A 21,940-nucleotide genomic window follows, 5' to 3' on the forward strand; every position below is an offset into this window, starting at 1 on the left:
TTTATTAGGATATCTGGTCTGTGTCGGTCGTGGTGTCTGGTCAAAGTAGGTTGGGTAGCACCAAAATTTTTTAAAAATTCCAAATAAATCTTAATTTCTACATTATGACTTTTGTGTATAAGGTAGAAACTTAAATTTTTTTTGGTGAATACTGAGATATCAATGACCTTATGAGAAAAGTGGTGTTATGACCGTTTGACCGCACCCTGACCGACTTTATGACCAATTTTTGTCCGGCTTTTACCACAGACATATATCATGTATATCGTGGCTTCTATTACAGCTAGAGGCCTATAAACTTTTTTGGTAAATTCTTGAGCAACAATAAAGAGATAAAAATATTAATTGGCGCCGCCAACCGCCGTTTTACCGCCGTAACTGCCAAAAATGGCGGTTTCCGTTATTTGCCTTTTTCGGCGATGATCAGAAAAAGTAATTTTTTTGTAATTTATTGAATAAAGAAAGCAACCCAACTCACCACCAAGATTATATGTCATAAGAAAAACATAATCTATTTTAAAAAAAACATTTATTGGAATAGCTTAGTTTATTGCATTTTTTTATTTATTGGTAGTTGTATTTTGAATTTCATAAGGGGTTGAAGTATAAAATGTATAGTATGTACATAGTCCATATTAATTTATTTCCTTACTAAATAATCAATAAATTTATAATAATCAATTCTTAAAATATTGAGAAATGAAAGTACAATTGAAAGTGCTGGAAGTGATGAAAATAACTTTGGACAAGATGAGTTTCAGGACTATGAAGATCTATTGTTAGGTTATTACTAATAAATTATTTTTAATGAATATTAAAAATCATATATTTGTTATCAATTAGCTTATACTTTTTTTAAAACTAGCTGCATAAATCATAAATGATAATTATAATTAGATAGAGTTTTTTTTTTAATTCAAATAAAAAGTAATTACATTTTTCACCTAGAATATATAATTAAGAATGTAAGATATAGACAGTAGGATTTTTTTTTATTTAAAAAAACATGAATAATTACAATTATTTGATTAATGCAATAATTTATTTTTCAAATGTTGGTGAAATAAAGTTTTGCTTCTATTTAGCTCATTGAATGACCAAAACAAAAATACATCATTTTTATTCCAGGACTCCTACAAGCCAATTTAAATATCCTTGTAGGTTTCATAATTGTTTACTTTTAATTTAATAAAAAAACCCTGTATAATTATATTGAAATTTTATTGATAGTAAATGTATTGCAAAAATTTATGTAATGAAAAAACTAATGAATAAGCCACTATCCAATAATTTATAGTTTTAATGAAACAGGTGATGTTGATTATGATTCTGGTTATAGTGCTGTCAGGTAAAATAAATAACAGAGAATTTAATATTATGGGGTTTAGGTTTGTTTTGGGCCTTCACTTTAGATGTGTTACAGTTACAAAATTTTCTGACTTTTTAACCTTTACAGATTGGGGGGGGGGGGTCATATTGACCCCCCCCTCTAGTTTTTTCAATGTCATTTTTTTCGTAGATAAGATGGAGAGCTGTTACTTCATGACTTTTTAAGTTTAGTAATTATACGTCGGCAAGAGTTGATTTTATTAGGATATCTGGTCTGTGTCGGTCGTGGTGTCTGGTCAAAGTAGGTTGGGTAGCACCAAAATTTTTTAAAAATTCCAAATAAATCTTAATTTCTACATTATGACTTTTGTGTATAAGGTAGAAACTTAAATTTTTTTTGGTGAATACTGAGATATCAATGACCTTATGAGAAAAGTGGTGTTATGACCGTTTGACCGCACCCTGACCGACTTTATGACCAATTTTTGTCCGGCTTTTACCACAGACATATATCATGTATATCGTGGCTTCTATTACAGCTAGAGGCCTATAAACTTTTTTGGTAAATTCTTGAGCAACAATAAAGAGATAAAAATATTAATTGGCGCCGCCAACCGCCGTTTTACCGCCGTAACTGCCAAAAATGGCGGTTTCCGTTATTTGCCTTTTTCGGCGATGATCAGAAAAAGTAATTTTTTTGTTATGGAAAATAAAAGTTCGTCCTAAAATTTGGTCATCCTAGCTGCAAAATTGGCCGCTCTACAGCTGTTTTAAAATTTAGCGGCTGGCCGCTAAAAAGCGTCTAAGGAGCGGCCTGACCGCTATGATTAGAAAAAGTAATTTTCTCTATAAATACACATGAACCACCAGAAAAAAATTTTACATCTTTATCTGTAACAGAAGCTGAGATAGAGGGGGGGTCAATATGACCCCCCCCCCCCCCCCCCAATCTATTGAGGTGGGAATAGGGGCCCGATCTGTAAGGGTTAATACCACTATTTTTTTTATCAAAATCTCAGTATCTTTTTTATAGTAATGCAAGTTACAGATGGTATAATGGCACCATACCATTCCAATTTATGGATGAATGGGACTATGGAAGAAGGTAAGTTTAAACCAGTAAAAGATAATTGAAAATATAGTGAGATTTTACTTAGTATAACAAAAATTTGGAAATAAACACATTTTCTACGCATCATTGGCTATGTTGAGCATCAAAATAAGTTCCCTCAGCTATAATAATAACCCTTAAGAGGCACCTTTCCACACTAGAAATTGTAAACAGATATTTTAGTCTAACTTATTCAAACAATGATGTTTGTTATATATATAATTAATCTAGTTTGAAGTATTTTTTTTATTAAACAATTTTCTTTGGACTTTAAAAGTTAAAATGTATCACCCCTCTTTCCTATTGAAGCTGGGGTACTCAGGGGAGTTGAGGGAATAATGATTAGTCTTTAAGAAAACTCTGGCCTGGACGTTCCTGTTTAGGAATGTTTATTATTTTATATTTTAGTGGAAAGTGGTATATTTAGGTTAGATGAAAAGTTCTTTTATTTCATATTACAGGGTATTTTATGAGATATTTGGTTACTTTAAATCAACTACCAACCTCTCATTTCTTTTATGGGGCTTTAGAATAGTCATTTTTGTATTATTATTATTGGGGTAAGTTGGATTATAAATTTAGCTGCATTAATAAATTCGTAAAGATCTTTATGGGTATTGGAGATTTCTTTAGTCACATTATATGTGTTATTGGGTGCTAAGGGGAAAAGGGGTTTTATTGATTTAAAAAAATGAATTTTGATAAAATTAAATTAAAGCAACCTGATCAGTTATCCTCAATTCCTTGTTTTCTAGTTTGACTAAGTAAGTAAGAACTGCTTAAAGTGGCTGTGAATTTGCAAATAACGTTATATATATAGGTAGATAACTAACAATTGAAGATAAATCTTTAAAAATATTGCCTAAAAAAATGAAAAATATTTAATTAGATGAAAAACAATTTTCAAATTTTCTAAACAGAACGATACCGCGCTTATCATTATTATGAAAACTGAATAATAAATGCATTAAATAAGAACAATTGCAGTGCATTTATAGGGAATTGTATTCAAAATAGATAAAGCATTGTGTATTTTTTTAAATGTCATTTAAAAGTAACACAACATGATTATCATTTTAATGATAAAAAAAGCAAAAAAGAAAATTAGTCGAAGTTCGAAAAGTAAAATGTTTTTTACCGGCACAACATTTTATTACCTCTCTTTCTATCTATCTGTCTCTCTCTCCATCTCTCTCCTTCTCTCTCTCTCTCTCTCCTTCTCTCTCTCTCTCCTTCTCTCTCTCTCTCTCTCTCTCTCTCTCTCTCTCTCTCTCTCTCTCTACCTAACTAATAACTATGTATAAAAAGATAATCATTCTAATCTTGTAATTTTATATTCAATTTTATTTAATTCACTAGCAACTTTTTTAATAAAAATAAAATAGCCTAAAACCTTCGCTACAGACAAAAAAAGCTTACCACTTTATAAAATATTATTTTATGTATAAACACATTTAATTTTTTAACTATTTATTGGTGGAATAGGATGTTGTTAAATCTTTTTATTAAAAACTTGACATTCTTTCTATTCTTTATTCAGGGAGGAAATGGATATTTAGCTGTTTATTACATTAGTTCCCAAAGTTAATGACATTTTATTCGTTGAATAAATAACTCTGGGGACTTTTATTTAATTTTTATTGGTTGGTCCATTACTTTGTGTGTCCAAATGTTTAAACCACGAAATATAGTTTACAAAATGTGTAATTTTGTGTATATTTTCCTTTTGGATATCCATTAATTTATTGGCCATTGTCTTATGCCTTTAGTTCCCTGGTTAAGTAAGGTGTGTAAATATGTGGGGGGAGAGTGGGCGTTTAGGCAGAATGGGTGTGTGTGGGTGTGGGCGTTTGTGTGTGTGTGTGTAGATGCGTGGGGGGAGTGGGCTTTTTAGGCAGAATGAGAGTGTGTGTGTGTGTAGATTCGTTAGGGGGAGTGGGCATTTTAAGCAGAATGAGTGTGTGTGGGTGTGTATGTGTGTGTTAGGCTACGTAGTGTGTGTGTGTGTGTAGATAATTGGGGTGTGTCAATGTGTGTGTGTGGATTATTACTAATCTTTCATTGACATAAAAAAAAGAATATTAATTTTTATGGAAATATTTTAGTAAAATGACTGAATCTTTTGCTAAAAGTGTGTAGCAAATATAATATACTTTCACTTTTTAAACCATTAAATTCTTAAATATTATTCTTTCTAGAGATTTAATCAATTTTTCTTTTGTCTTCATAGCAGCTCAAACATACCGAAATTTAGTTAATCATTTTATGAAATAAAAGGAATTTTGTAATTACATTTTAAAGAAAGTTTGAAGACAAATATTAAAAGAGGTTTATTACAAAATTATTTCCTAAGTATTGATTTTTTTGTTTTTATCTGCAAGCAAAGAAATGGCTTATTTTCTTATAGTTTAATTGTTGCTCAAACTTACTGGAACTTTTAAGAAATTATTCTACAAAAATTACTTAACCCTTACAGATCGGGCCCCAATTCCCACCTCAATAGATCAGGGAGCAGTCAGACCGCTCCTTAGCCGCTTTTTAGCGGCCAGCCGCTAAATTTAAAAACAGCTGTAGAGCGGCTAATTTTGCAGCTAGGATGACCAAATTTTAGGACAAACTTTTATTTTTCATAATAAAAAAATTACTTTTTCTGATCATCGCCCAAAAACGGCAAATAACGGAAACCGCCATTTTCGGTGGTTACGGTGGTTGGCGGCAAATTTTAATATTTTTATCTGTTTATTATTGCTCAAGGGTTTACCAAAAAAAATTATAGGTCTCTAGCTGTAATAGAAGCCACGATATTCATGATATATGTCTGTAGTAAAAGCCAGACCAAAATCGGTCATAAAGTTGGTCAGGGAGCGGTCAAACTGTCATAACACCACTTTTCTCAGAAGGTCATTGATATCTAAGTATTCACCAAAAACATTTTAGGTTTCTACCTTATACACAAAAGTCATAATGTAGAAATTAAGATTTATTTAGAATTTTTTCTAATTCGTGATCTCTTTAATAGGGGTTAGATATAGGGTGAAAATGCCACCCACTTGATCAATTAAATACTCGCAGAGGGCCTGATCTTTAAGGGTTTAATAACATGGTAATTAAAGGGACTGTGAACGTAAATTTTTCTCATCTTAATATCAAATCTTAACATCATCTCATTCATAATATCTCACAGATTGAGCAAAACGCGCTTTTGTTTGCTTAAAAAACGGCTTTTTCCGACGATTTTTATAAGGTACAGGGAAAGGAAGAAATTTTCCGTATTATATAAAATGTGCATTAAATTGCTTTTTTCTCCCATTATAGCTAAAATTAAACTTTTTCACATAGTTCTAGATTTTTCCTAACGGTTAAGCTGACTTTTAACATAATCCTTGCTTTAAAACAATGTATAGTTACTTAGAAATTGATAAAATAAGCAATATTTTTTATTGAAAACCGAATACAATAACAAAGCCAGAAACAGGTTTTTTATTATTATCCAATTAACTTTAGATGGCCCATCTCTCGCCCACCTTTAATTACAAATTTGTAAAAAATAAAGACGCAATATTTCTTTATGAACAGTCTGATAAAAGTGTAAACTAATTCTCCAAAGTGGGTTATTTATTGTCCAACACAATAAAAAAGGATATTATTATTTTAAATAACCTATGAGATTCAACCCTTTGTAGACAGTGAGGTATTTTTTTGTCAATAATACGAATTTAAAATAGGTCTTTATTACCTAATTACTACGTTATAAAAAAACTAATTGGCAATTTTATAGCATAAAATAAATCCTTAACAGTAAGTAAATTGTTTCAACTATATATGACACGTTAAATATCCCTACAAACATTATAAGAAATAAAAATGTTCAGATTTTCCCTGTTTTTTCCTTTTTCCCTCCCAAAATACCATAAAATCAAGGCATTATTCCTGGATATTTTTGTTAATAGGACGTTTTTGGTTGATCAGTGTAGTGAAATGTGCTTAGAAAATGTTAAGATTTGATAATCAGATGAGAAATTTTTACGTTCACACTCCCTTTAATTTAAAATTTTACATAAATGATTCTCCACATATGGTTAGTTAGTTTTTGTATAAATTTGTCAAAAATTTAATCTTTAAATTAATAAAAGACTTTTGAGATATTATGACTGAGAAAATGTTTATGATTTATAAGCACAGAAAACCATCATACCTTTAAAGTACCATTGTCATGAAAAAATGATTTTCTCGAAAATTGAATTGCAAATGGTTTTTTATCTTTGATAACGAGACCAACAAGAATTTCTAGGACATCAGCAACATGTATTGACCAAATTTTTACTAACACAAAAGATAATAGTTTTCATTCAGGAATTTTATTAAATGATATATCTGATCATTTCCCAATTTTCACAATAACACCCTATTCATATAAAGCAAGAATCATGTATTTTTACAAGAAATATTAATAAAGAAAAAATTACTGGGTTTATCAATCTATTAAGAAATGTTAATTGGGAAAATGTAACTAACAGTTTGAACCTCAACATTGTTTTAATAAATTTTATGAGCTTTTAATGAATTTTATGAACTTTCTTTTCCTTTACAAAAGATAAGAATTAAAAAGAACATACATAAAATTGAAAAATTTATGACTGATGGTTTAATGAGATGTAGAGATAAAAAATTTGAATTGTCAACGTTAAGTATTAATGAGCCAACTGCTGATAATATTAGGATATATAATAGATATAGAAATATCTATAATCGTGCAATAAAAACAGCTAAAAAATTGTATTATTGTAATGAGCTAAAAAAATGTAAATCTGACTTGAGAAAAACTTGGGATATTATTAGAGATGCAATCCGAAAAACAAAAGATAAAGCAACACGTATCAATGAATTGAAGTTTAATGATGCTATATATTTAGATATTGCAGAAATTTCTGAGAAATTGAATAAACACTTTACTTCTGTAGCAAGCAAGATATCATCTAAAATAAATCCTTCTAACATTGATCCGTGTAGCTATATACCTAATTATAATTCCAGTTTTAAAATGCATACAATAAACCCAAATATAATTATAGATATTGATAAAAAAATGGGAAATAAACAAAGTATGGACATTTTTGGCCTGTCAAATTCTTTTTTAAAGAAAATAATTCCTGTCATTGCCCTTCCTCTCTCTCATGTGATTTACCAAACTATTTTAACTGGAAAAATACCTTCTGAATTAAAAATCTCAAAAGTTATACCTATTTTTAAGTTAAAAGGAATTCAAATAATTCTAATAAAAAAGCTGATCCATCCAACTATAGGCAAATAAGTTTATTAGCTATTTTCTCAAAAGTTTTAGAAAAAGTCATTTATCAACAACTGTCGTGCTATTTGATTAGAAATAATATCATTTTTGAACATCAGTATGGATTTCAATAAAAAAAATCTACAATACACCCTGTGATACACCTCTTAAATTACATAGCTGAAGCAAAAAACGATAATAAAACTGTAATTGGAGTCTTCTGTGATCTTGCAAAATGTTTTGATACAATTCCACACTCTATTTTAATTAAAAAGTTGTCAAAAATTGGCATTAATGGCGTTGAACTTGAATGGTTTAAAAATTATTTAAGTAATAGACAGCAATTTGTACATGTAAACAACACTGACTCAACAAAGCTGAACATAGATAGAGGTGTCCCACAGGGCTCTATTTTAGGTCCAATTCTATTTTTAATCTACATAAATGATCTTAAAAATTGTACTGATTTATATACCCTATTATTTTCTGATGACAGTAATTTTTTAATATCTGGTAAAAACTTTACAGAGATAAAACTGAAATTAAACAATGAACTTAAAAAGATATCTGATTGGTTTAGGAGTAATCAAATGAGCTTAAATCCTGATAAAACTAAAATCATGATATTTAATAAAAATGAAAATACTATTGATTGGAATGCTCTTAATATTTATCTAAACTTTAACAATGAAACTGAGTTTGATCCTGAGAAAATAAAAATCTTAAATTATGTCAATTCAAGTAACAATATTCCTGCAATTAAATTCCTAGGTGTATTTATAGATCCTTCTTTAAATTTTAAATATCATGTAGAACATTTACGTAAAAAGATTTCTAGTTCCTTATTTCTAATAAATAGAGCTAAACATATACTGAATTTAGATAGCAAAAAAATGCTTTTTCATTCACTTATAAATAGTCATTTACTTTACTGTTTACCTGCCTGGAGTTGTGGTCTTCAATCTACTATGGAACCATTAATTAAATTGCAAAAAAAGGCAATAAGAATTGTTTTTAGTAAGAAACACATCTCACACACAATGCCTTTATTTAAAAAAATGAATGTCCTTCCTTTACATGAATCAGCTAATTATTTGAAATTATTATTTATGTATGATTTTATAATCAGTAAGCTACCAAGTTCCTTTCAAGGTACTTGGCTTTGCCGTAATCAATTACATACCAGAAATCTTAGAAACTCTAATATGTTTGATGTTAAAAAACCGAAGTTTAAATCTATTGAAAGATTTCCTAAGTATCATTTCCAAGAATTATGGAATAACCATTGTAATAATGATTTATTAACCCACAATCAATCAAGAAAAAAATTTATTAAAAATCTAAAAGAATCTTTGTTATCAAGCTTAACTCTAGTGTGTAACAACCCATTATGTCAAGAATGTAGATAAATTTATATTTCTTTTCAGCATTATCCTCTTAGAAATTTAAAAAATTCTTTTTTTCAATTTTATACCCCCCCCCCCCCCCAAATATCAACAAACAACTATTTTAGGTTAGGTTAGGTTTTAGGCTAGGGAGCCGAGCACTGCGGCTAGGCAGGCAAGGGGGCCGAATGCTGCGGCTAGGCAGGCAAGGGGGCCAAGCACTGCAGCTAGGCAGGGTAGGGAGCTGAGCGCTGCGGCCAGAGTTCATAGTTCGCTGGCGGGGGAAGGGGGGGGGTACAAAATTGAAAAAAATTTTCTAAGAGGATAATACTTTCTTTTCAATATTGTTTGAAATCTGATAAATTAATCAAAATCTATTTGTTAAATTCTTTTTTTAAATTTCTATTATTGCAATAATGGTGTAAGACTTGTATGCCCTAATCAATCCTTCCTATTATCATTCTTTCCTCTCCAATATGATTTATTGCTTATTATCTTTTTTTCTATTTTTTTTGTCCTATTTATATGGCCTGTATGAAAACAATGTGTGAATACACATTACTGCATACTTCCTAGTTTTTAGGAAACTGCCATTTGGGAAGAATTTTTTTTTTAATAACATTTGACTGTATATATAAATGTATATAATATTTATTTAATTCATTTGTTATTTTGTTGTTTTTTTATTCTATGTATGTACACCCAAGAATAATAAATCTAATCTAATCTAATCTAAAGTCCCTAACAGTCTTAATATTTGTTGGCATGGTGTCTAATGCAAATTGTTGCTTTTTAAAACGCTTATTCTTTTACTACTTTAGCCTATAAAAATTTAAAAGAATTTGGCTGTCAACTACTGGCTGTTTTATAAGATAATATTAAAATAAGCTGCTGTAAAATCTCACCAAGCTAAATTCATTAGTTAGCTGCCAATCATTTATATAAGCATTTAATAAATCAGTTTACCTTGGACACACCGTAGAAACATTTGTTTGCATAATTAATTATTTAGGTATACAGATAATGAGAAGAATGCAATAAAGTCACAAATGAAAATAATAGAGGATCAATTACCTAAAGGTAAAATTTTAAATTGCTACTAAAAAGACAACATAGTCATTAATACATAAATATTTATTTTGGTTCCATTGTACTATGTTGCAATATCAACTGTTTGCTATTGTATAAAACTTTGATTGACTGACATTAAGATATAAAGAGGGCCATAGTGCATTTTACATTTTTAAAATATAAACGGTTTGGAAAACACCAAAGCAATAAATTGTTTTGTTTATTTTAAAGTTCTCCTTTTGTTGTTGTTCGATATATATACTAGGGTGGGATGATTTTGGACATTTTTTTTCTGAGGCCAAAGCGGGGATCTGCACTCAATTTATATAGATATAATACACCTCTGGATGATTTAAAATTTATCCTAAGTCTTAAAACCGCTGACGACCAGACATTCAATTGTATAGCTATTTGTAAATGGGAGTCAAAAATTTATTGAATCAGAACTATGGCTTCATGGTGCTCCCTGGAAATGCCTTGAGGAGCTGAGTCAGGAACTTTTGTCCATTTCAAAAAATCTCGTTCCTAGCCTGAGAAAATCTAAAAAACCTCTACAAATTGGACAATTCTCAATAAACCTTAAAAATTTTTGGTTTTTTAGTGATTTCTAAGGCTATGAACGAGATATTTTGAAACGGACAAAAGTTCCTGATTCAGCTCCTCAAGGCCTTTCCAGGGAGCACCATGAAGCCATAGTTCTGATTCAAAAAAATTTTTGAATGTTGTCTTTGCATACTAATAAGTAATGAATTATATTTTTAAGTGGTCGTGTTCTAAAACTCAATTTTTTAAAATTCCTTTTCGGTCAGAAATGTTTTTAAGGTTAATTTTATCTGTTGCATATCCCTGCTTTGTCTAATTCCGATATGAACCCACCCTAATATATACATAATGTTCATTTATGATATTTTTATAGAAACCAAATCATAATTATAATCAATGTCATGAAAGGTTGCTTAATTTAGGTTGCATACAATTCATTGATAAAGAATTGACAAACAGGACATTTACACAAGAGTTGAAAATTCACAAAAAGGATACATATGATTGTTCTGGTTCAATAGGTTATTTTTAATTAGGATTTACTTTTAAAAACTGAACATAGTTTCTTATATTCTTGAAAAGATTAAAAATATTTTTAAAATTAATTAAAAGTTCTAATATTTGAATGTCATTTTTAAATTGAAAAATAAACTTTATATTTAAAAATTTTAGGCTACAATGATAAACAATATAGGGGACTAAATCTTGGAAACCCTGGATGCTTTGGTGAAGAAGGTTATTATAAACTGTTAGCTAAAGTAACCAGTTAAGATAAAATCTGGATCTTTATATAAAGGCTATGAAATTCTTAAATTTTCTTTGTGTTAGGTCAAAAGAACCACTGTTGGTATTCTTTTTAGATAAATGATACATGATGGATAAATGTTATTCAATAATATCTATCAAGACATATGATTACTTTAGAAGAGATTTCTACTTTATCTTTAGCTTTAAAAATGTTCTTTTTTTTTAACTGAAAAGATAAATGTATATCCTTAGGTAGAATCATATTGCATGAACTGGTGCATGTTCTTGGGTTTGTACATGAGCAAAATAGGTAATATTTCCTTTATATTGTAATATTTTATTAACACTATAGTTTCATTGTATACTTTTGTAAGAGAATTGATATTAAATGATTAGTAATAAAATTGTATACCTTTTTCTATAGTAATAAAGTAATCCAAATTTTGGCATCATACATCTTCCTGGATTACTTTTGATTTTGATTTAGACCTGATCGTGACCAGTTTGTTGAAAAAAAGGAGGAATTTGTTCAAAATATGAGAAAAACAATGACTCAAAGAACAAACTATAATGAAACACATGGGGTGATTATTTAATCAATTTTATGTCTTCTTTTCATTAGTCTTGTAAAATTCACAATTATAAATATTTTTTTTATTATAATTTTTTCAGACCCTATACGACTACTTCTCCATAACCCACTATACAGAAAGCCAAGGATGCAAATTGGGGACAGTATGCATAATTGTTAAGGAGCCTTTTAGAACTTACTTCAATGACACTGATCTGCTAAAACAATATCCTGTGAGTTTTTATTTTTAGTCTGATTATGAATATTTTATATTTATACTCTATTTATAAGAATTGAAAAAGCTATTTTGCTTGAAAAGAATATATTTTGTTTATATCAGCATGTAAGTTAACCTTTACAGATCAGGGGGGGGGGGTCATATTAACCCCCCCCTCTATTTTTTCAATGTCATTTTTTTGTAGGTAAGATAGAGAGTTGTGACTTCATGACTTTTTAAGTTTAGTAATTATACGTCGGCAAGAGTTGATTTTATTAGGATATCTGGTCTGTGTTGGTCGTGGTGTCCGGTCAAAGTCGGTTGGGTAGCACCAAAATTAAAAAAAAATTCTAAATAAATCTTAATTTCTACATTATGACTTTGTATATAAGGTAGCAACCTAAATTTTTTTTGATGAATACTGAGATATCAATGACCTTTTGAGAAAAGTGGTGTTATGACCGTTTGACCGCACCCTGACCGACTTTATGACCGATTTTTGTCCAGCTTTTACTACAGACATATATCATGAATATCGTGGCTTCTATTACAGCTAGAGACCTATAATTTTTTTTGGTAAATCCTTGAGCAATAATAAACAGATAAAAATATTAATTGGCGCCGCCAACCGCCGTTTTACCGCTGTAACTGCCAAAAATGGCGGTTTCCGTTATTTGCCATTTTTTGGCGATGATCAGAAAAAGTAATTTTTTTGTTATGAAAAATAAAAGTTCGTCCTAAAATTTGGTCATCCTAGCTGCAAAATTGGCCGCTCTACAGCTGTTTTTAAATTTAGCGGCTGGCCGCTAAAAAGCGGCTAAGGAGCGGCCTGGCCGCTATGACTAGAAAAAGTAATTTTCTCTAAAAATACACATGAACCACCAGAAAATTTTTTTACGTCTTTATCTGTAACAGAAGCCGAGATAGAGGGGGGGTGGTCAATATGACCCCCCCCCCCAATCTATTAAGGTGGGAATAGGGGCCCGATCTGTAAGGGTTAAAATTAATGCTTGCCTTATAGTCTAAACCTACTTGAGACCAGCCATTTATCAATTCTTACTGACCTTAAATAATATCTTTAAAGCTTAAACAAGCCTATTTTCAGAGCCAACTATCTCCAGTGGATGTGGTTGAGATTTCAAGGTATATTTAAAAAAAAATATATTAGAGGGTGAAGAGAGCAAAATATGATCTTGACTGACTTGTAGTTGGAAATTCTTTATCAAACAGTGGACATACATAAAATTATATAAGAATCTGAAATATCAGGGGAACATCTGCTACCCCCAACCAATTAAGGTGATGAAAGAGGTCCAACTTTTAATAATTAATTTGACTAAATAACTTTTAATGATTGTTCCCAAATGTTTGACACATTCTCTGTACACATGTCACAGGAACCAAAATTGAAAAATCCAAAAGAAACAAGAAATTTAAAGGAATGGTTCAACAAACAAAAACAAAGTCATTCTAAGTTCCCTGGTGCAATTACTCCATCATTTAATGCCTCGGAATGTAAAATTTATGCTAAATGGGACAAAAATTGTTTTAGACATATGAGAAGTTAGATATTTTCACAAATTTTTTAACAAGTCTTGACAAATTGTCAATTCTACAGCTTTACACATTTTATTTACAAAAGGGGTTAAATTAACTTATTACATATTACTTTTGAAAAGTAGAACAATATCATAAATATTCCATGAAATTTTTTCTCCTTCATAACTCTTTTAAAAATCAGATTATTTGTAATTTTATCTTTTATTTTTCTTTCAGAGCCTATAACTGTAATGTGACTGATGAAATGAATGTAAGGTTAACTTTATTTTTAATGAAATGATTTTTACTAAATTAAGGTGTAGATAAGTTTTGATTGAAACATTTACTAACCCTATTTATCATCATCATATTAAATACCGAAGAAAAGAAATATTATAAACCATCTTAATTATTTCAGGAGAAGTATGAGGAATACAAGAACATTATAACAGGTTAACAGTACAAATTATATTTGTCTTTTTTTGGTACCATGAATATCATTTACATCATTTGTTATACATTTTTCACAAGAAATCTAATGTTTTGTGCTGAGCGCCAGAATAATAGTTTTTTTGGGGGAGGTGAGTAGGGGGGGGGGGTGAAGGGGGTTGTTACCACAATATTCCTAATTGAAAAAAAATCCTAAGGGGATAATAATGAGATCTTTCTATAACTTAACTTATCCTAAAGTAATGAACAATATTTTCTAATATATGTTCTTAATTATAAATATTTAGATCTGTTGAATGAAAAAATAATTAATCTTGGCAATCTTCTTCTTGATGCATCCAAGGCAGGATTATTGGAGAAAGTAAAGTATTATATATCCAATGGTGCTGATGTCAATTTAAAGGATAAAGAAGGTCAGTTACTAACTTTTATATCTCTAATATCTGTATCTGCATGATCATTAATTTGTCCATAAGTTATTAAGACACATATTAGTGTAAGTAAACTAACTGACTGGTCAAAGTATTCTACATCAATATCTTTCTTTAACTCAGTCTTTACATTTAATTAAAATACCAAAACATATTACTCTAGAACTAGTTGATATCAAATATCAAAGAATTGAATTTCAGTAGTTTTCCAAAATTGCCTCTTGGACCACTTAATCCACCCATTTTTATGTAATTGAATATAAGAGAGGGGGTTGAGTTTTTATAATTATGATAGGTCTGTTGTTAGGTTAGTTTTTTATTTGTTAGCCCTGCATGGTTAGGGCACCACAGTTGTATGCCTTGTAGTTATAGGACTCCTCTGCAGAAGATAGAATAATAAACAAGATTTTTGTCCAACCCCCTTATTTTTAAAATATCAGTAGTTAGGGGAGTGGGTTGGGTAAATGTCTGAAGAATGTTGAAGTAACAAAAAAATTAACTAAAAACTTTGAAATAAAAGCTAAAACTAATAATGGTAAATTTTTTAAAATGCTCCAACTTATTTAAAACTTTTCAACCTCTCTCACATTTTTTAAGTACCTAAACTACAAATTGCACAAAAATAGTACTAATATTTCCCAAAACTAGAGTTTATGACAATTCTTACAGTATGTATAACATTTTTCTACTATAAACCTGTAACCCCTAAAGGTTGGGAGGGGGGGGGGGTTGAACACCCCTTTTTTCTATCTCATTTTCTATTTGTGAAAGATAAAGAGCCCAACCTGCATGACTTTTAAAGAATAAGTATGACACATAATTGAATTTTTTTAATATCTCCATCCTAGCTGGCACAGGATGCCAGGACACCTTTGGTGGGGTGTGATAAGCATTGAACAAAAGGGTGGGTTGATTTTGGAATTTCACATTAGTACACATTGGCAAGAGTTACTGGGCCGATATAAAACCATGTGAAACTTGAAAGTAGTCATTTTGATATGCAACATGCCTGTGATTGAAGGAATTTCAATGTTTGGTTTTATATGAGGGTTGGCACATTTTATACCCCCTGTCACCTGGTGTTTTTGGATAACAAAACCCCTTTCAAGTTTCACAGGGTAACCTTTTAACACATCAAAAAACATTTATGTATACTTTTAATTATTTATTCAAACATGGGGCTAGGACACTTTTATTGTATAATAGTTTTATATAAAAGACAATTGTATGTTCATCTAGGATTTACCAGTCTTGTGTAAAGACTAGGATAATGATGGTTTAACCACACAATACTATTCATAGGAGAATTATTGTTAGCTACACAATACTTTTATTTCATAAATATTTTTATATATAAGAAAAATGCATTTTATCTAGGAAAAACCAGTCTTATACTTGCAGCAGGAAATGGATACACTACTATTGTGAGGATTCTTTTACAAAATGGAGCTGATGTCAATAAACAGGATATATATGGTTAGTTACAAAATATATTTTAGTTATATCTATCCATCTACCTTTTAATTATTTATTATAACATGGGGCTGATGACTATTCATAGGAGAATAATTGTTAGCTACACAATACTTTTATTGTATATAATAGTTTTATATATAAGACAAATGTATGTTCATCCAGGAGTAACCAGTCTTATGTATGCAGCATGGAAAGTACACACTGGTATAGTGAAGATTCTTCTACAAAATGGAGCTGATGTCAATATACAAAATATATATGGTTAGTTACAAAATTTATTTAGTTGTGTCTATCCATCTACCTTTATTTATTAGAACATGGGGCTGATGACAATTCATAGGAGAATAATTGTTAGCTACACAATACTTTTATTTTATAATATTTTTATATATAAGAAAAATGCATTTAATCTAGGAGAAACCAGTCTCATGTGGGCAGCATTTCCAGGACACACTGATATTGTGAAGACTCTCCTAGAAAATGGAGCTGATGTAAATTTACAGAATAAATATGGTTAGTTACACAATTTCTTTTAGTTGTTATCTATCCATCTACCTGTTAATTATTTATAAGAACATGGGGTTGATGACTATTCATAGGAGAATAATGGTTAGCTACACAATACTTTTATTGCTTAATATTCTTATATATTAGACAAATGTATGTTCATCTAGGTAGTACCAGTCTTATGCATGCAGCATTGAATGGACACACTGATATTGTAAAGATTCTTCTTGAAAATGGAGCTGATGTCAATTTTAAGAGAAATAATGGTTAGTTCCTTAATTTACTATAGTTGTAACTACTGGATTAGGGTCAACACCCCTCTTAGCTCCTATTAGAGCTAAAACATTTTGTGGATGTCTCCTGTTTCATACTTTGCTTTCTTTGCCCTTTTATTTAACAACCATTGGTTTTAGGCAAGGAAAAGTGAAAGTGATTCTGACCCCTTCACATTTTTCTCCCCTTTTTTTCCCCTCCCCATCCATTAGATAAAAAACAATTTTTACACCAACTCAACGCCAACAAAATACTTTCCTAACTTTTGGCAATTTCAAATGGAATTAATTGGCTGAATAGCAGTTCTTGGGTTTTAGGTCCTTTTTAACTTTGAAAAATTTAAATTGCTGTATTTTTTTTATTTTTAAAGCTAAAAGAATCATATTAGAATTCTCTAAACATAAATTTTGGTAGCAACAGCTGTACTTGGCAGGTCCAGCTGCAGCATTTGGTGGTCAGCAGGGAAATTTAAAATGTTATGTGAACTAATGCTAAAGTTTAAAATTTAATGTCACTAAGTAAAAAATTGCGTTCACAGGAGCTATGACCTGGAGAATTAGAACCTGCAGGATTTTACCTGGAACCTGAAATTGACTTGAATTCCTATATTTCATAATAGGATGTTCTATGATTTCTTTTATCTTCAAAAACAAATGAGCTACAGCTTGGATTGTGATCAGATTTTTCTACTATTACCATCCACCCTGTATATATCTGTTTAAATTTCATCTTTTCTGTCCAAACTATATTTGGTCAAATATTTAGTTGTGAATCTATCATGTGCATTATAGAAAATAATGTGTCTAGGTAAAACTGCACTTGACAAGGCAATTTCTGAAGGGCATTCTGAAACTGCAGAAGTACTCAGAGAAAATGGTAAGTCCTATTCTTGTTTAAGCCTCAGCTGTTGCAGGAAACATGTTTTCTTTCTCATTTTCTGTTTTCGCTGAACCCTAAATGAGTTCTCATTGGTTTGTGGATAAAGAGAGGGTTGACCATCTTACAGTTGAGCTAGAGTGCTGAATGTGTATGTGGAGTTCCCTTTTTTATAGTTCTGGCTTGCTTCCTTACCCATATTATCAAGCAGCCCTTATCTGTAGGTCCCTTTTGTACCTATAAATTGGCTCCTGGTAGATAAAGAATAATGTGGTTTCTTAATTTTTAGAAGGCCAGACAATCAGACAGACAGATAAAAAAATAAAGAGTCGAGTGTTGAGGCTACAAATTTTAAGATTGACATCGACAATCTTTTTTTTGTACTAAATTCTTCTATAATTCTATTCTCTATGAACCAAGATTTATTAATAATTTTGTGAATCTTTGGTAACTTTAATTGGTCACAATGACCGCTAACAGAATTATAAATTTCTAAATCCTGTTATTTTATTTTATTTAAACATGTAATGAATATTTCAGGAGCTAAGAAAGGAATTGATATTGAGTAACTGAACAACAATAAAAGTAGGTAAATCATGACATAAATTTGACATATGCAATTAGCAAGAAAAAAACCTTAAAGATGGATATTCTCTTTAATCATTCAAGCTGAAATTCCATACTTTAATTAAACTAAGAATAATGTACCAAATTCCAACAGCCTTTTTTTTTATTAATTTTCTGTTGTAGAATATTTAAATCTATGAATAAGTTCAGCCCAGCAAATCTTTTTTTGTTGTTGTTGATTTATTTGTTATTTTCTTATAATATTCAATGTTAATACTTCAGAATTGACAACGGCAGCAGATAAAGATCCTTCACAGAACATATTTTAGTGTCATGTGAAGTAAACAAAGTAGAAGGTTTTGTCATATTTTCACAGAAGCTTTTCTGCTCTTTCTAGCCCCTGTGGTGGGCTCTTAACCTGCTGGACAATCACCTAAATTAACATAACCTAACCTAAAATAACCTTTTAAAACCTACTGTGAAAATATGACAAAACTTGCACCTGTGTTTCCTTCACATGACCCCATATTTTTTTATTAACTATATATATTACTATTTACTCAATTTATATCCAGTTACAAACCTTCTCCCTTAATGTAATGATAGTTATTTCTAGCATCATATTATAAACAGCTTTCTGCAGATATAAAATGTTCAATCATAAGATTAAAACCAGATTTTTTATTCTATGCTTTCAGCATCTTGGTCCATAAAAAAATGGTTTTAATCTTATGATTGTACATAATCTTAGGAAATGGGATATAATACATTGCTTGACAAAAATTTTCATAAAGATCAAACTAAACCACCACCCGAGAAATGATTTGAATATTGGTTATCATTTTTAATATTTTAGATGAAAAAACAATAATTGTATCTGAAAGGAGTTATCAAATAAACAATTTATAAAATGTAGAATATGATCCATTTTTGCTACTTCAAGTTTGATTTTGAAAAGAAATTTTTCTTTGTGTCCTCAATCATTTCAAATTAAGAGACAATAAAAGATCAAAATATCTTAAAAGAAACCATTACAATATTCTTATAGACAGACCCACAGACAAACAAACAAATATATAAACATCCTTTTACTTTATTATAAGGATTTATTGAAGATAATAATCTAGTTTACTGACTAATTGGTCTTTTATGTCTTGTTGAATATCTTAATTACATTAAGGGACTGAGTGTCTACTAAACATGGTATTTGAAGCAAATTGGCATGAATTTTGACTAATTTATAAGAATTTGATATTAAAGATATAATTTGGTCCAGTCTACTAACAAAATAATCTAGATTTGTGGGTATTAGAAACATGAGATATTTAAAAAGCAAAATGAAATACTTTCAATTAAATCAATAATGTTTGTACTTTCAAGATTCTGCCAGTTTGATTTATTATCTGTTGAATATATATTTTGTATCATTTAAGAGGTTAACTCACAAACAAAATATGAATTTTACATATTTATTCAGACATTACAAAATTGTTTTGTGGATGTTTGCACTCATCAGTTGTCAATGTAAAACTAAAGTTTAAATAAATTTAAATTTACAGGATTTTTACAAATATTTGGAAGATTTTTTTGAACATACTAATTAAAAAAAGTTTGTATCGTATATATTCAACAGTATCATGTTGTGTTTTACTATATTTCATAAATTATTATATATACTCATGCTGATTTTAAAAAAAATATTGCAAATAAAATTAAAACCAGCACAACATCTTTAGTTTTAAGTTTGCTGTTTCTATCCAAATCTCCTTTACATGAATTTGCATTTTTTTATACTAAAACCTGGCTATTAAAATATTTTCTAATACTTATCTTATTTTTTATATAAAAAACCTATCCAATTGCCAGGATAATTTAATTTTTCCCCTTATTTCAACAGATCTTTAGACTTCTGTGTAATTGTATTACTTTTGAAACAAATTTTATAAAAATTCCTGTTATTTATTTGCAATTTTTTTTATCTAAACATTATATAGCTAGTTATTTACAGATATAATAATCATATAACATATTAATTTAGTTTGTAAGTTTATATTTTGTTAATTTGTATCAATTCAAATCTATAAATTTTTTTCTTATAAATTTGTAAAAAGTGATTTTTTATTCAAGTTTAATCTAAAGCAATATTTTTAAAAAAATTCTAGATTTGGATACTCTAAACTTTTTGATTATAAACATTTATTATAATGGATTAATTGTCCTTGATATATAACCAATAAAATTATTAGCATTCAATGCTTTAAATATCTTTAACTTTTAACTTTGTATGTCTGTAATGAGTCTACTTTTTTATTATTCTGTTCATGTTATAGAAAGTTTTCTGCTTCCTTTTTATTTCAAAAAATATTTTAAAAAGCCCCTTTAACTTCATGAACTTTGTTATTTCATAAAATGGTTAAAATATTATTACATTAAATCTGAGTAAAATTAACAATTAAAATCACTAAACCTCTAAAAATTAAATAAATATTATTTTACAACACATAATTGAAATCAAAATAAGACAAAAACATAATATGATAGAATTAAGGCGTATCCATTCATCTATTACACTAGTCCTCAAAGTATTTTTAGTAAAGTTTTGTTATTCATTGGCTTTACAACCTTGGTGACTTTTTACTGGTTGGATCATATAGTTTAGTGTCAAAATGTTTCAAACACTAAATATAATCTACATAATGGGTAATTTGTGTATCATTTGTGTATAATTATGGAGCTTTCAATTATGGTTCTATTGGCGTTTTGTAGCTGAATGCATTTTAAGTTTGGTCAGAAGAACAGACAGACAGTCATGTGGAGGGAGAAACAGATGGACTGACAGATAGACAAATGAACAGAGTTATGGACAGACAGATGGACAGATATACAGTAGGGCAGAATTAGACAAAGAGTTGTAGAACACCAGCACTTAAAAATGTATTTCATTAATAAAAATATGCAAAGACGACATTCAAGTTCTAACCTCTTATTATCTCAGTTCCTTTTAGTGCTAAAGTGCTAAATATTTTTGTGCATTTTCCAAGTTTAATAATGAATTTCCGACTATAAGTCAGTCAAAGTCATATTTTTCTTCCTTACCCTATATTTACCAACCTTTTACCAACAACCAGACATACAATTGTATAGCTATTTGTAAATGAGAGTAAAAATTTATTGAATCAGAACCATGGCTTCATGGTACTTCCAGGAAAGGCCTTGATGAGTATAATAGGAACTTTTGTCTGTTTCAAAATATCTCGTTACTAGCCTTCAAAATGACTAAAAAACCATCATTTTTTATTGAGAATTGTCCATTTGTAGAGGTTCTTTAAGATTTTCTCAGGCTAGAAACGAGATTTTTGGAAACAGTCAAAAGTTCCTGATTCTACTCATCAATGCCTTGACACAAATAGCTACAGTATGACCCTCAAAAAAGTATCTTTTAGGGTTTGCAGCCCTTATTTCTCAATGTATCATCAAAACAGCATATATCCGTGTTCTCTGTACATTTCCACACAAGCATATATAAAAAAATTAGTTTTACTACCATTAACACCAGAGAT

General features: G+C 29.5%; 1 protein-coding gene across 1 annotated transcript; it reads left to right on the forward strand.

Moving 5' to 3' along the window:
- Positions 1-1,315: 1,315 nt before the first annotated feature.
- LOC145331424 (uncharacterized) lies at positions 1,316-20,633 on the forward strand. Its single transcript, XM_080176058.1, has 19 exons — positions 1,316-1,348; positions 2,363-2,434; positions 10,125-10,192; positions 11,149-11,247; positions 11,399-11,461; positions 11,726-11,783; positions 11,961-12,057; positions 12,146-12,277; positions 13,367-13,404; positions 14,038-14,071; positions 14,219-14,252; positions 14,538-14,663; positions 16,059-16,157; positions 16,320-16,418; positions 16,572-16,670; positions 16,832-16,930; positions 17,745-17,813; positions 18,354-18,398; positions 18,663-20,633. The coding sequence occupies exons 2-18, from the start codon at positions 2,409-2,411 to the stop codon at positions 18,380-18,382; spliced, it is 1,269 nt and encodes a 422-aa protein (XP_080032184.1). The 5' UTR covers positions 1,316-1,348; positions 2,363-2,408; the 3' UTR covers positions 18,383-18,398; positions 18,663-20,633.
- Positions 20,634-21,940: the final 1,307 nt, after the last annotated feature.

Source organism: Acartia tonsa, chromosome 11 (assembly GCF_053477335.1).
Source record: "Acartia tonsa isolate MP-2025a chromosome 11, ASM5347733v1, whole genome shotgun sequence".
NCBI lineage: Eukaryota > Metazoa > Arthropoda > Copepoda > Calanoida > Acartiidae > Acartia > Acartia tonsa.